General features: G+C 46.7%; 1 protein-coding gene across 4 annotated transcripts in view; it reads left to right on the top strand.

Annotated features, from left to right (window-relative positions):
• The first annotated feature begins 49 nt into the window (after positions 1-49).
• The window catches only part of Ube4a (Ubiquitination factor E4A), a 29,820-nt gene continuing 13,714 nt past the window's right edge, over positions 50-16,155 (top strand). Inside the window, exons 1-12 of one of the 4 annotated variants that reach the window (XM_077707283.1) lie at positions 50-212; positions 659-942; positions 5,179-5,276; positions 5,993-6,148; positions 6,828-6,963; positions 7,843-8,060; positions 11,264-11,449; positions 11,809-11,926; positions 12,380-12,595; positions 13,545-13,728; positions 14,558-14,634; positions 15,561-15,817. In XM_077707283.1, coding sequence (XP_077563409.1) covers positions 663-942; positions 5,179-5,276; positions 5,993-6,148; positions 6,828-6,963; positions 7,843-8,060; positions 11,264-11,449; positions 11,809-11,926; positions 12,380-12,595; positions 13,545-13,728; positions 14,558-14,634; positions 15,561-15,817 — 1,926 coding nt within the window. In that variant the 5' untranslated portion in view covers positions 50-212; positions 659-662. Of the gene's footprint in view, positions 213-655; positions 943-5,178; positions 5,277-5,992; positions 6,149-6,827; positions 6,964-7,842; positions 8,061-11,263; positions 11,450-11,808; positions 11,927-12,379; positions 12,596-13,544; positions 13,729-14,557; positions 14,635-15,560; positions 15,818-16,155 lie in introns of all 4 variants that reach the window. The other 3 variants (XM_077707282.1, XM_077707284.1, XM_077707285.1) reach the window with 3 other exon arrangements.

Raw genomic sequence — 16,155 nt, 5'->3', positions numbered from 1 at the left:
AAGACGAATTATTTACGTGAGTACGAAACTCTAGACACACGGCCGAATTAACTAAGGCGCCCGTGGCATTGGAATGGCAGCCAGCAAGCGTTTGTCAGTGAGATCGGTGCGTAACCAAAAACACTTGTAACCAGTGCGGGCCCCGTCTTGCCTGCTCTGCCGCGCGTCAGCGGTTGCGTCGCTACTTTACTGAGCACATCAGCCGCACAAAAGTGAGTACAGATCAGTGAGAGCAGGGCGAATATGGCACCCCGCATTCGTGGTAATTGAGCGTGTGGAAAGTACGGCGATTAACTTTTGTCAAGGACTATTACAGCTGTTGCACAGGTTTTCTGGGAGCTCGATCGCACCTTCAGTCGACGCGAGACGTAGTACGTGGGCGCAGCGGCCGCCAGAAAGGGAATCGCGGGGCCGTACTGGCTGACCCATATTCACAGATTCACTTTCTACCTTGGCACTGGTGTCCCACTATCCGCTGGCGGTCGCTTCCTTTCGGCCAGCGCTCGCGCGCAGGATTTCCCAGTTGCTTTTAGGTCAGTAGGTTCACTGGCCTCGCCAGGAGAAAGTGCCCGGAAAAAGTAACCGCGCCGTGCATGTCCGCAATAGCGGCCGCCGCAAGCCGCCTGCTCTGACGTTCGCTTCTGTTATCCCGCAGCAGCGTCATGTCGGACTCGGACATGGCTCGGAACCCGTTCGCTGCCCTCTTCCCGTCCATGATGGACGTGCAGGCCTTTGTTCAAAACGCTGCCGAGGTGGCTCCCCGTGATTTCCCTCCGGCTGTCACCGAAAAGGACCTCGCCACTGCCCACCGGATGGAGCCTAACGAGACCTCGGCCCCGGAGATCATACGCTCGTCGGGCCACGTAAACAGCGGTATCGCAGACGATTGCCACCATTCGTTGGCAGCGGTGCTCGAGGATATTTTCAGGGTCACCGTCTCGGGTAAGAAACCTCATTACTGTTGCGATTGCGTTCGCGGAAGCTTGCGATTGTATCGAAACAAGTTGCGATGCTATTAGCACGGACCCACGGCTTAGTGCGCGCTTCTGTAAGCTTTCCGAAAGTGTAGAGCCGGATGTCTCATTGAATCACCGAGGCGCTGCTGCGAAGACGGTCGTACCAGATACTGCCCAACATGTCTGGGGGCCCGCAATGTGATTTTAACCACAGAGTTCAAGCGTATTAAAACATTGGGCTGGGCCTATCGAAATTTTCAGTGCGCAGCTGGGAAGTGCAGACTCGGGTTTTGCACGCAGACAGGGCACGTTCATTCAAGTTGCAGTTTAATTGTAAGTTCAAGCTTGAGGTGTTAAAATATTTTTCACTATTCCCGAAACGAAAGAGATAATATGCGCAGCTGCCCCAACCTTAAAATTGTTTTATGGTGGTTGTAGCTGTTCTTTATCAAAGTCTATAGCCACACCTAAGCCACCACAAAAACGCATTCATTGCTTGCATCGTAATCCATAATTGGGAATTTAGGTTCGCAGAACAGGCAGGGCAGAACAGATCACTCATTCAGGTCTTTTGGAGGGTGTTGCTACGAGACACTCTACAGATTAAGACAAATCATGGTCACGGGGGCAAATAACCTGCCACTGTGGCACTTCTTCACAGTGTGCATAATTTTTGTTTTGTGGGAGCACAAAAACGTCTGGTGTTTTCACCCAGACAGTGTTTTGTGTATTTATTTATTTATTGAATACTGAGAGCCAGGCCTTGGGCAGGGTGGGATTACATGTTTACATTCACAAGGATGCAATAGTTAACTCGGTACATATTAATGCCACACAGAAAAAAATAACACGACACTCATTGACAACATTTGTCAAAGAACAAAAGAAAGCACAACAGAGTAAGCGCATACCTGCACAGAAATGTTACGCGCATGACACTTAACGCGCCACTGCAGAAGAGTGAGCTGATAACAACTGTTTGCAATTAGAAAAACACGGCACGATGACAAAAATGCTATACAAGGAATAACTTAAAAAAGGAAAATGTACTCGGAGAAAAACGTTTACACATCGCTGAGGGAGGGAAAAAAAAAAACGGCAACAATGTTTACACAAGAGAGAACACAATACGTACGCGCACAACTGTTTTGAAAGGCACCGTTTACAGATAAGAAACCACTACGGCACAGAGAACATGAAAGTCAGAAGGAGCGATTAGCACACAGCAGTATTAACTATACCCTTAAAGGAGCACTGACACCAATTTTCGGCGTTAATATTATTGCACAGTTCGCTTCCTTCACTCAACAGAATACCCTGGCTGAAATATGAGAGGCCTGCGACGCGAAGAACATAGTTCAATTGGATCGCATTTATCGCGCCGACGGAGCAGCGCGCGGAGCGGCACTCAGCAAATGGACATCAGCGTGACATCACTCCAGGAGAGGAAAAAGAAGTGACGCGACAGCGCTCGTCAAAAACTCGTGACGTCACTTCACGCGCGCGGCCCACGAGCGGCGAGCGGGCGCAACACCCTCTCAAGCAGGCGCCGGTGACGTCCGCACAAAGCGGTGAGGTCAAACCGGGAGGCTGTCATATGCGCCGTTCGGGATGAAAGCGCGGGAATTTGAAACAAACGATTTTCAGGCCGTTCAATATAATTAACTATCGCGCGCTGAAGTATTTGAAGTGCTGTTTCAGGTTCGCCAGACCATTAAGCATCGATAAAAGCAATAAAAGTGTAACATAAAATTTTCGTGTCAGTGCTCCTTTAAGGAAGAAGTTAGACGAGAACAATGAGACAGCTACTTAAATAGAGAGGTTTTTCATGAATATATCCACAGTAGGGCATTCGACCGTACTCTGAGGTAGGGAATTCCAACTAGCGACTGTTTGAGGAAAGAAGGAATGTTTAAATACGTCTGTGCGACAAGAAAAATCTAACTTTTTTCGTGTGATATGAATGCGTCGGGCGGCGATCGGTCATTGTGAGGTAGTTTGCTTTGTCTATGCCAAGTTTATCATGGTATATTAAATAGAACAACTTTAGCCTGTCCCGGTGACGTCGCGTTTCTAATTTTTCTAAGTTTGCGGCCTGAAGGAGACTCGATGGGGATACGCGCCAGCTATAAGAATTAAAAATAAATCTGACGGCTTTTCTCTGTACTCTTTCTACTTTGTCGATGTTTGTTCGTGTGTATGCGTCCCATACCGGCACGGCATATTCTAGTACGGGTCTAATGTATGTTTTGTAGGCTAGTAATTTCACTTCCTTCGTTGAATTTCCCAATGTTCGTCTTAAATATCCGAGCTTTTTCATTGCCTTATTTGTGATATACGTCGTGTGCTCATTCCACCGTAAATCAGAAGTAAAAACAACACCTAAATATTTGTAACTGGACACTGCGTCTAAATAGCAATTACCGACATGATATCGAAAATTCAGTGGATGTTTTTTACGGGTTATAGCCATTGAAACAATTTTTTTTAGATTAATAGACATTTGCCACTTCAGGCACCATTCCTGTATATTGTTCAGTGACATGTTTAAAATTTCTTGATCGTTAGCAGATTCGATTTCATGGTATAGCACACAATCATTGGCAGATAACTTAACTTTTATTGATATGTTGCCAGCTATATGGTTAATAAAAACTAGAAACAAAAGAGGCCCTAACACGGATCCTTGAGGGACTCCAGATTGAACTACTGCAGATTTGGAAGTTACGTCGTCAGTATAAACGCCTTGTTCCCGATATGAGAGATATGCTTCTAACCACGAAAGTAATGAATCGTTCTGTAGAATGGGTTTTAATTTCAAGAGAAGTTTAGGATGCGAAACACAATCAAATGCCTTTTCAAAATCGAGGTATATGATATTGTGGGATTCTACATTTCACACTAGAGATTTCCCACCCCGCAGCCATCCGCGCTCAGCAAACATGCCTTGCGAGCACCGGCTGCGGACGGGTCTGTTGTTTGCGGAGACAGACAAAGGCAGGAGGCGGCGAGGGCAAAACATCAATGACAGTATTTATTGCAAAGTGCAAATCAAATATACTGCATACAGACTAATCCTAGGCCATAACGGTAACACTGGGAGCGAGACATTAAACAACGCTAGAGATCGAGATGGTTCGACTCACCCATGGCATACCGGAGTAGTGGAGCGCTGCGCAGTGCGAGCGCGGTTGCAGTCTCCCAGCTCGCCCGGACGCGCCCCATTGTGGCGCGTTCCCCAGGTCAGGACCAGCGCGCCGAAACGTCCGCACGCTACCGGATCCCCAAGACAAGAGAACGTCCTCACGTCATCCGACAACCCACCACACCTCGCCTTTTGGTGGCGCTAGTATCGAGGAAGAACTGGTTCTCGGGTAAGGCAGAGGGGAAAAGGGTCAACGCCCTCACCAGGGTGACAACACTGTCCGGTCGCTGGCGCCCTCCCGCATGGTTCCCGTCGCGTGAGCGAGGCGCGTGTGCACGCCGGCCGCGAGGGGAAGCTAGCCAGAAAGGGGTTCGCGTGAAAGTCGCGATCCCCACAATATCAACTTGTCGTTGCCTGTCTATGGCTGATGCGAGGTCATGAACGGTTTCCAGCAGCTGTGTTACCGTGGAAAAGTTCTTGCGGAAGCCATGCTGTCGGTTGTCAAGCATATTATTGCGTTCTAGGTGAACGGCGATGTGCTTGAAAATAATATGCTCTAGTACTTTGGCGCAAGTACACAGCAATGATATAGGCCGGTAGGAACTGGGTAGCGCTTCATTTTGTTTTTTAAGAATAGGGGTGATTTTTGCATACTTCCAGTCCTTCGGCAGTTCCGCGCATGAAGTAGATTTATTAGAAAGTAAACAGAGATATTTAGAGCACCACTCGGCATACCTGACCAGAAATGCATTAGGAATTGCGTCAATTCCAGGCGTCTTCTTTGTGTCCAAGTTAAGAAGAAGTGAAAAGGTGCCTTCTTCATGAATATACACATCGTCGATAGGCGGGGAAACAACAGAGGGACGAAATATCGGTGCAACATTATCGTCAATGGTGAACACTGTACAGAAGTAATCATTCAAGGTTTCACAAATGCGCTGCCTATCTCGGATTGGAACATTGTTCACGCAAAGATTTGGCACAGCCTTTTGTTGGTTGGTGCAGGCATCTGAATGGGTTTGTCGCATGCAGGTGTGAACTATTGCATTGTATGATGTACATACACCTCTGCTTCAGGTGACAGTGCTTCCGAAACGAGCAAGGGCCCCTGCTGTGTTTTCCTAGAAGCCCTCAAGGATTCCAAGAAGTGCCTTTCTCTTGACGTGCTCGATGAGGTAGGCCTGGCGGGTTCATTCTCTGATTTCTTGCAAGATCCTATGTGCTTATGATTGGAAGTACTTCAAGGTGCAGCGTACACTTTCGACTTTTCTGTCTTTTTAGTACAGCAAAAGTGCATGCAGTTGCTTTGAGGTTGTTTGTATTGAAGACTGCGTGTTCATTTGACACTGACATTGGTCTTTTTCCCTCCTCATGCCCAGAATTAGTAGTTATTTGTTGCACATAGGAATTAGAATGAGGGCATTGTACTACTGGAGATGTCGGGACTTGAAAGAAATTACAGGATGAGAAAGCAGCTCTTGCTTGTGGCGAGAACTGAGCCACTAAGTTGTTAGCAGTGACACTCTCCTTAGCATTGTTAGTATCAATACGTTGGTTGCTCCAGTTGTTTGCATGGGTTGTCAAGTGAGCAAGCATTGTGCAGGTGCTTGAAATAAAAGGGATTAGTGGTGGTGATTACAAAGTTTGATGTTGACATTGGGGCCAAATTAGTCCTTACATATGATGTCAGTGTTTGTCGGTTTCATGCCATACTTACACAGGGGCCATTTGAGCTACTCAAAGCATTGTGTTGTTAGGACCTGGTGTGAGAGAACTGTTCCTTGATTAATTCTTTGCCTATGCTTATGTTTCCGGATTTAAAGAAAGATGTCTAGTAAAGCCTGTGGTTGCGCCAGATGGGGCTTGATTGAGAGATTGTGTGTTGTTTCAGGTGGTGTTTGAAAGACTTGTGCTCGACGAGCCACAGCACCACGTTGTCCGTAAAAGCTCTGTGCCTAGTGATATCGCTGATGCATCTGAACCCCGAGTCCTGTTCTACCTGTACCAGTGTTACCTGAGGCTTCAGAAGGCGGCAACCAAACTCAAGGTCCAAGTCTTCTTCACTTCTTTCACCAAGTGAAATTTATATTTATAGTTTGACACCTTTTAACAGTACAGGAAAGTCCCAACTGTGGAGCCCTTGAAGAGAAGTGTCGCTAAGCTTCATTGGAACATCTTTATTAAAAGGCTTCATGTTAGGCTGTTTTTTCAGGTGGAGGCAAAAAACAAGGATGCGGCGAGGGCCAGTGCTAGAAATTGAAAGCAGCTGATCTAGGTAAACTGGTGCAAGTCATTCATTGAAGTTAAACATGGTGCAGTAGACTTTGTACAACAGAAACTGCTTTTCTTTGTTATCTTTATTGTATTTTTTGTGAGAATTGGCAGGAACTTTATTGTACTAACTTTTCATCCAAGTGAAATTTTACTGGGGGAGTGTTATTAAATCTGCTTGGAAAGCCAGTATATTACATTGTGAAGGGATCCAGCACTGTTTTTGACGAGGTGATTTTTCATGGTTAGGCGACTGTGACAACCTAACACTTGCCTAATGTTTGTGAGAGCACAGAAATGGAAATATTTGATATTTGATTATGGCTGCAGTAACCTTTGTAGCAGCTTCCTTGTTGCTTACGTATTTCCTACTTGTGCTGTGGAATCATTTTGTACCGCACTCTCGAGTGCATATTTTAACAGTACTTCCATTGTTTTGCTATTCTTGCTTGCAGAACGACGACTTCGATGCCATCCAGAAAACAATGATATCCCAGGCAGTGACGTGTCTCTGCCACTGTGATGTCTACCCAGGCTCAAGAATACAGGAGCAAGTGTTGCACCTCTTGGAAGAGTACCAAGGAGACATGGGTGAGGCACTTGTCTTGCTCAAAGTATCCACAGAGATCAAGCCATCCTCCTCTGTTGCTGAATGCACAAAAACGGAGAGAAGTGTGATTATTGTTGATGTGGTGCTTGTAAGAAGAAGTGCACTACCATAAAATTCAGAGAGAACGCCCTCCTTCAAATTTCGCCCACCCCCCTTTAGGTATGGAATATACAATTTACTAAAAGACCCCAAAGATTGCCCACGCCCTACAATCGATGGCTTTAGCGCCGATGAGTGAACAAAATCAATGCGGATCATCTATTCATGTGTTGATGCGGTCACTTATTTGTCCTTTCCGTACTTGACCCGAACGTTTGCCCATCTCATATTTTGTCTTGATATCGCCAGTTTTGCTTGTCGGTGTTGTGGCCACTTTTTTGTAGTTTTTCGCACCTGACCTGAAAGTTCACCCATCCTGTATTTCTCACTTGATATCTCTGCTTTGGGTGGGCAGTCTTTCGGAACTTTACGGTAGTTTTCAGCAGAAATCTCATCTCACAAAGATAGGTAGAGCCCTCCACTACGGCGTGCCTCATTGCCTGCGTTACGTTGGCGCGGTAAACCCCACAATCAATCAAGATAGGTAGATGCAGATGAATTTTTTTTTTCAGATTCGGATGAACATAGATTCAGATGATCTTTGTGGTAGCGACTGCACAATAGCATCTGTCTCTTGCTTTGGTCCTAAAAAAGCCAACGAAAGTGAATTTAACACAGATGGGAAGCAGCCTACCTTTGCAGGGGCTCATGGTGGGAGCCTGAGTTGAGACTGAAATTTAGCCAGGACGATTTATTAGCTTTTTTATGTGGAACATATCCACTGGCGGCGTTATTCATCTCCAATCCGCTCTGTCCCCCAGGGCACCAAGACCACCCGGAGCATTTTGTGCGGAAGTGTGCTGACCTGATCAAGGAACGCTTTGATGCGGAGGAAGAGCAGGTATCGCTCCTAGAGGTGCTGTCACCATCGTTTGAACTCCTCCGGGCCCGCTTCTCCAAGGTGTCCGTCGCCTCTCGCGAGATGTTTGTGCTGCTCGCTCTGCTCAGGTGCTTCACGCAGACTGTCTCCATGGCTACGGTGAGTTCTGGGGCTACATCGAGGGAGGCTGCCAAGCTCTGTGAAAGGCAGGATTGAATGAAAGTCTCGTGAAGGAGACCACTTGACTTGATAGGACTGTAAATAAGGGAAGCAAATACAGTAGGGCGATAGGGAAAAAGCAGCATGCCATATGAAGGAACTTTGGCACTTTAAATTTGAGTGAAACTGGGAGAAGTGTGGTGTTTGAAGGATGTAGACGTATGAATTTATGTGGGTTCTGCTCGGGAAACATGCTCTACTCATTTTTATTCTATGCTGATCTGTCTTGCATAGTTTTATGGTCGTTATTTCTATCATTCACATCAAATCAAGCTGTTATCCTCGTGCTTTTTCTTCGGAGGATTAAATTTTTATCATGGGGGGTGGATTTCTAACAATGATATATTCAGGCCATGATAAAAAAGCCCACCAGCTTTATCTTATTAGTAATGGCATAATGTGAGTTAATCTGTTTTCTGTTCACAGTGTGATTATTTCATGTATAACGCCTGTTTAAACTTGTGTGCAATTTTCATCTTTCAGGTCATAGATTGAAATTACTATATTTTTTCTGTTAATTTATGCTTGCTTCATGCACTTATGGTTCTTTACTCCAGTATTTCTTTTCTTGGCATCCTTTGAAGCCTCACTCTGAGGTTTTACGAGTTCACCAACATATGAACGGTTTAGTTCATATGTTTTCCTCGTATTTTCTTGGGGCTTTCCTCGTATTTTCTTCTGATATTTTCTTGGTGAGGTGGTTAGCCGCTCCCCAGGTGTCCAGATCATTGCTCTGGTGGCTATCAGATTCTAGCAGTGCTTAGTGTTGTTTCCGAGGTCACAGATTTGGCAGGCGTCCAGTAGATAACATCCAGTAAAGATTGCCTTGTAGATAACATCAGGAGGAAAAAGCCGTGGTAACGCAAAGGCTCTGCTGCTTTCTAGCAAGTCTCCTTCTTTTTTTAGCTTGTTTGTTCTTTGATGCATGGGGAGGTCATTGAACATTAGGGGGAGAGTGGCATGCAGTTCTGTATATACATAGAAACATTCCGTTAGCTGGTGGTAGAGTGCAAGGTATTTTTGACAGATCTCTATCAGAGCAGTCATTGAACTTGTGAGGTAAGCAGGGTAATAACCTGTTGTGTAGTGTATGGCATGAAATTGGAATCGGCACCTAAGATGTAGAGACACGCAGCACTAGTTGATCTTGACAATAATGCACATTATATAATAATGGCTGCATTTTTTTTTCCTGATTTTTTGTTTTTTATGCCAGAGAGGTAGAGTTTCTGCAGTCTTGTTTACCAAATATAATTACATTAAACAAAGAAAAGTGGGTGCATTGCAACTGTAGGAAGTGAAGGGCAAATTAGAAAATTTAAGTAATCATTATCAAGGGATCGAAAAAAGCTGTTCTTAAGCATTCTTGTGCAAGAAACAGAGCTTGCACCTAACAGTTAAAAAATGGGCAACCTGTGCTGTTCTGTATTAGGAAAATTTATGACTGCCATTCTGACAGAACGTCATTATAGTTAACTTGTCAGACCTGATTGTTATAAGGGCACTTGCCACTGCTGTAACTACAGATGCAGTTACAACACAGAGGTAAACACCATGGCATTCATATTATAGGGGCACCTGCAGCTCATACGCCTAGTCCCTGTTTAAAGAAACGACAAAATAAAACATTGTTTTATTTGGAAGAACTACCGCATAATCTTGAGAAAGGGCCGCACCCGTATTTGGGCTGCACCCTCCATTTTCAGACTACAGTAAAATTTTGTTATGATGAAGTTGAAGGGTGTAAATACTTTGTAAATGCTTCGTTATAGCCAATGTCCATTTCTGCCGACAATTTACATGCAAGAGAGGATGTACTCACCACCGAAACTCGCAGCAAAACAAGCTAAACGAACAGCAAACAATCATTACTTTATCCATGCCAAATGGCTCACCCATGATCACTCGCCAGCACAGGAGATGGTGACTCACTAAACAGTCATTAATAGATTTTTGCCGTGTCTTCGGGCGAATGATGGCATTTTCAGCTGCAACTGTGATTTCAAGTCTACCCCTGCTGTCATCATGAGCGCCAAAGAAGTGGTTCAGCAAGCCTGCCGTATCCCGGTAGGAATGCCAGGAGCGCGGGAGACATGCACACTTACGCTTGCGTCCAGGCGCTCGCAGTCATTTCAGCGTGCTGGATTTGGTGGCCCCTATCTAGCACGGGTTCACAATTACCGCATCCGTGATGCGACGTAAACCGTCGCGAGCTATAAGACATTGACCTGACGGGTACCAAAATAGTCTGTAAATGCTCGTTGGGAGAAAAAATAAGGTTCATTATACGCATTGTGAGGATATTTTAGCTTCGTTAAAATGAGGTCCTAAATACTTAGGCGTCTATGGGAATGTCAAGGGGAATTTCATTTGCTTCGTTATATTCATTTGTTTCTGATATTCTTTTTAGTTACATCAAGGTTACTGTAATAATTTAAAAAAAAGTTGTCTATGTATTAGCTGCACTACACGGTCGTGTTAAGCCGTCACCCGCAATCTCCCTAGGTAGCGTGTGTAAACTCCCTAGGTAAGGGCATTGTGCCTGCCCTGCCACACCGCGAGTTTTCTCTCCCGCTTTTGAGGCAGTGCGCGTGGCACGGCTACGCTACAATGGCAATTGTGGGACCCTCTATACTCCACCGTCATGCAACCGCTGGCGCGTTTGGCAGCACTCGGTGCGCTTTGTCAGCATGGGCATTGACATAGAGCATGCCATTCAAAGTTTCGTTCAGTCAGTAGTACGCTTTGGATGTCAAGTGCGACCCACGGAACAAAATTCGACCGTAAGGCTTAAGAGGGCACCCCGACAGCTGTTGCCAATGGATCCCAAGCACATGGGATTCGGTGTCCTTTCGACGTGGTATTGAAAAGCTTCAAGGTGACCAGGATTTTGGACAATCTTGACGGCCCTGAGGTTGACCTCGCGTTTGGAGAGGGTGCTCCCGAAGGAATGGAGCAGTCAGCCTCCTGCTCTGAAGACAGTAATAATGACGACGGGTGAGGTGCATCCAAAATAATACCGTGCATGCAACCACAGTGTGGCTCATTTTTAAATGGGGGAAACAAGTATTCGTGTATAACTCGCTCAACTTCGCTTCGTTTCCTGTCTGTATTAAACGCTGCCACCTTGCCTCCGATTGCAGGCCCTGCTGGACTTCAGCATGCCCTCAGGTTCGGGTGACCTGCGGAGCTTCCAGGACTCCCTGTTGGGGGTGCCGCTGTGCATTTCGTGCCTGCCACGCAGGGAAACGGACCCCTTCGAGTTCTTCGAGACGCCTTCCCAGTCCACTATGCAAGACCACTCCATCACCGAGAGCAACCTGTGGCTGGTGAGGAGGAGTTGCCTTCACGTGTGTCACGAGCCCTGTGGCTGCTACTATGGGGCTTCCTCCCTTGTGCATAGCTGTGTGCCACCTTGGCTTATTTTTGTCTTTTTCTCTCCTTATCTTGCTGCAAAACCTGGCTTGTAAATGTAGGTTTATACATGTTAATTCTTTCTCTCTCTCCCTCTCTCGCACTTTTGGCATCAAGCACTGATAAAGCATAGTGTTGGAGGGCTTCTAAAAATGACAGTTCTGCATAAATAACCTGCGCAACAACTGGCCAATATAGAGGTTTGAAGTGTGACTTATGCAACACATTTGGGCTAACAGTGTGCAGTATAAGAGGTGTGTTGTTGTGTGTGCAGCCGCTCAAGGGCCTAGCCAGTGAGATGCACAATGTTTTCTACGGCCTGCTGAGATTGTCTCCCGAGACCCGCAACAAGACACTCACGTGGCTCGGAAAGTGCATCGAGTCCTGCTCAGGTGAGTGCTGAGCCTGCCAGGTGGGATGGCACTTGCTGGCAAGTCACAAATGGTGGTCATGTAGTCTTGACCCCTTATCTCACTAGTAGTCATTTCGGGGCTTTGTTTGCCGATGCATGATCCAGGCAGTCTTAACACCACTGCGTTCAGAACTCCTTGGGGATTGTGAGGGAGGTGTGCAGTCAGTATTGTCTTGTGCCGTCGCTCATTTGTGTGCATGAAAAGCAGCATGCCCAGCGCCCGCAAGAAGCCAAAGCATTCAACGGAATGGCCAAACATGATGCCGCTGCATCTCTTGTCGCGGGGAAGAGAACAATAAGCCGGAGTGGCAGGAAGTGGATTCTTTGTGACTACTATTTCGCTGCACTTAGTGCCTTGCAAAGTGGGTAAGGCAGTACTGGTTCGGCGAAGCCTTTCTCCTCATGGGGTTGTGTTCTCCCCCTCTCCCGTCAGACCGGGGCAAGCTGTGGAACAGCCAGGTGTCGGAGCTGTTCCTGACGATGCAGCGGGGAGATGGCTTTGCCCTGAACCTGGGCGCGGTGCTGCTGCTGCTGGCGCGGCCGTTCTCGGAGCCCCGCTCGCCCAAGCTGCTGCGGGTCAACTACCGCTACTGCTCCGTCGAGCCCCCTTCCGACGAACAGGCCGACAAGCTCTACCTGCACCTCCGCGGTGAGGGGGCGCTGCAGGGCTCTGTGGGCCTGGAATTCATACCTTACCTCATGTGGGAAGAACAAGTAACTTTCTTTTGGCACATAATGTGCTATCGTGATACGTTGTAAATGAACAATGGAGCGCATGCGTTTCAGTACGTGCAGCGCATCCTGGCAACGGGCCGCCTATGCGCAGTACGAACAAGTGTCGAGAGTTCGTGTCCAAGCTTGGTATGGAAAGACCATCGTTCATCGTGTGAGCATTTTGGTTTGTCTTCCCACCGCATTCGGCGCCTGCTGATGTGAGCGTTTATAGAACTTCATTGCTGTGCTGAGTGAAAATAGCGCACGCAGTTATATTCCTTTATCCTAATATTTTGTGCCTAGCGCTCGACAGACTATGGTCTTTCCATACCAAGGTTGGTCACAAACTCTCGTAACTTTTTCCTGCTTCTCATACGCGGCCCGTCGCCAGGACGCGTGGCATGTACTGAAATCCACACACTCTGTTGTTCATATTTCAGTGTATCACATTACGATGGTACACGAGTACTTCTGTGGTAGAAAATTATATTGAGTAAACTTAGCACCTGGCTTGAGTTTAGACACTTGGCATTGAAGTTTTGCTCAGTTCCTTGAATACTAGGGGAGCTGGCCATCTAGGCAATATTGTGAATGAATGTGGATGGTGATTCCTTTCTTTTGTGTCTATTCATGTGTGTATTGTTGTTTTTATCTTGCACTAAAGCCCTTCTTTTGCAAAATGTGTAGTTTTTTAGGGATAAGACTTGAACAGCTGTGGTGGTTAAGGAATGCTTGTGGCTGCCTTTGCAAGCCTTTGGTTTGAACTGTGACAGTTGCGCAGTACAAACTGTGACTTATGGAACTGTTTTTTGGTGCCTGCTTGTGTGTAATCATAACCCAGCTACAAAAAAATTTTTTTAATGGAGGGTAGTTTTCTGATGCAGGGCTGTCGAAGGAGACATGCCTGGTGCCGCGTCCCGAGGGCGACACCAGCCCCCCGCCTGCTCTGACGGCCTTTAACTTCCCAACGGAGTGCTTCTTTGCGTGCCACCGAGTACTCAGCCTGGGCTTCCGGGTGGTCCATGACCGACTGGCGCGGCTCAGCCAGGACCTCAACCGAGTGCGCAGGTGGGAGTGATGATGGTGGTGGCAGTGGTCATTGTTGTTAATAATAACCACAACAACATCAAATACTTCTCAGTGTAGCAGCCAGAGAGATTTCCTGGGTCTGGCAAGGTTGGTTTGAAAATTAAAAGTTTCAGCTCAGACACAACTTTGCCTTGAGGTCCCATGCTGAACCTCAAATAACGAAATCATCGGGGTGAGCCAAAAAATTCACTTTTGCAGGAATTTCGTTGCCGCGAGAATGAAACATAAGAAAATCACCCGCAAACTGAAAGTTTATTTCCAAGCTTTTCTTCGGAGCGAGTGGTACTACGCACGTTGACGAGCTCGGCTCGTCTATGGTAGGCAAAGGGTTAATGGTATTGTGAGAACAGTAAGGCTTGCAAAGTAAAGTGCTTTACCAACCAAAATTGAAAAGGAAGCTAATACAATCTGCAGTCCCTAAAACTATTATGAATGATGCATTGGTACTGATGTACAACAAAATGAGCCAGTCCAACTCCACGGTGTTTTTAAAATTTTGGGGTCACAAGAGACCTTGGTTACAAGAGATATGTTTCCCAGGTCCCCTGAGTGTCACTTGTAAAGAGGTTTTACTGTATCTGGTTAGAATTAGGTATTTAACCACACCTTTTTTTGGATAAGATACCTGAAATCAATTTGTCGATTTCAAATTTCCATTCACCGTTAGATCTGCATGCCAACTTTTAGCAAATAGCCTAATTAAATGTTTTAAAAATTTGTAAGGCCTTTATTTTCCCTTTCACAATACCAGCTTGTTTGAGAACCCGAAAGGGATGGTGCAGTACATGTTTTTCTTGTCTGTTTGCAGAGTTTATGAGGAGACTCGTGCACAAGGTGGTGAGAACTCAGAGGTGGGCCGCAGATTGCAAGAAAACATGGAGAAAGGTAAAGTGTCTTTTTTTTTTCTTTTTAGCTATCCTTGCTTTCGCTTATACCTTTCCTTACACGCATGTTGTGGCTTGCACCTCTTTCCCTTGTTTTTTTTACATGAGTTGTCACATCCATTGCCCTGAAGGGCACCCCAATGCCCTTCTTTGTTCAAACGGCCAGCCAAGGGAATAACCCGCAGGTTTTCTGTTGATGGGGTAACTTCCCCGGATAATTGACCCATCTGTAGCTTCTCGGACCCGCCGCGGTGGCTCAGTGGCTAAGGCGTTGCGCTGCTGAGCACGAGGTCGCGGGTTCAATTCCCGGCCGCGGCGGTCGCTTTTCTGATGGAGGCGAAAAGCAAAAACGCCCGTGTGTACGAGATTTCGGCGCACGTTAAAGATCCCCAGGTGGTCAAAATTAATCCGGAGTCCTCCACTACGGCGCGCCTCATCGCCTGCGTTGCGTCGGCGCGTTAAACCCTACAATCAATCAAATGTAGCTTCTCGGTTGTTTTTTTGAGCTGTAAAAGACACCTTGACTGTTTAGATACAGGCAACCTGAAAGTGTGATTCTCTCCTTCACCACCTTCACATCATTATAACACATTTCATACCGTCCAAAAAAAAGAAATTTGTGCAAACAAAGCAGTATGTTATGTAGGAATAACTAAATACGGCACTATCACTAGACAAACAATGTGTTAATGGCTGTCAGGCTGTTTTAGTCCTTCAAGTCGCCCATACACTGAAACCCACACTTCACACTGTGAATATTCTTCCTTCTGGAGATGAGGTTCTTGGTGAGGAGTTTGAGTTAAGCTTTAGTGAATCAGAGCATGAAAAATGTGCAGAAAAAACAGAAAAACAGTCTGCGTTGCCTTTTGCGAAATAGACGACGACAGGCTGGCTACAACTGAGCCCCCGCCTGTTCTCTCCTTACAGGTATGACACGTTTCCTGTCCCTGAAGGCAGCCCTGCTGGAGCCCTCGTCCCTGGAGCAGATGCTGCGCTTCCACGTTGCCTCAGCGACCTGGCTGTGCCACGTGGCCACAGCCGAAGATGTGGGCGCATTCCAGCCTCTGGCACTACCCTTTCCTGAGCACGGCAACGCCCGGCTTGCCTTGGTGCCCGAATTTGTCGTCGAGAACATCTGCGACTGCATCGTCTTTGTCAAGCGGTTCAGCGAGCGCAGCCTTGAGGTGGGTGGTGTGCCGCAAGGCCCACTCCTCTCTCCTCCCCTTTTTCCTTTTCCTTTTGTTGGGACAGCGGGCAGGACCAAAGCACTCATTTTCTTCATCCAGATCTCATGTGTTCGTCCCTGACCTGGTCAGCTGTAGGATACTTTTAGAGAAGCGAAGCAGGACAAGTACTAGGGCTTTGGGTTGGCCTGCGAGAAAAATTGTGACCTTTGGGCTGAACACTAGGGAAAGTGTAACTGTAATCTTGAATGCAGTGGAGATTTTGAGCAGTTTGTTAGGTGTACGAGGCACACAGCTTGTGAAATCAGTGAGGATAAAGTGGGGCTGTTAGCGGCATG

Source organism: Haemaphysalis longicornis, unplaced genomic scaffold (assembly GCF_048455015.1).
Source record: "Haemaphysalis longicornis isolate Haplotype H1 unplaced genomic scaffold, Haemaphysalis longicornis Haplotype H1 scaffold_4, whole genome shotgun sequence".
Lineage (NCBI taxonomy): Eukaryota > Metazoa > Arthropoda > Arachnida > Ixodida > Ixodidae > Haemaphysalis > Haemaphysalis longicornis.
Note: the sequence above shows the minus strand (reverse complement) of the source record. Positions and strands in the feature narration are given on the sequence as shown.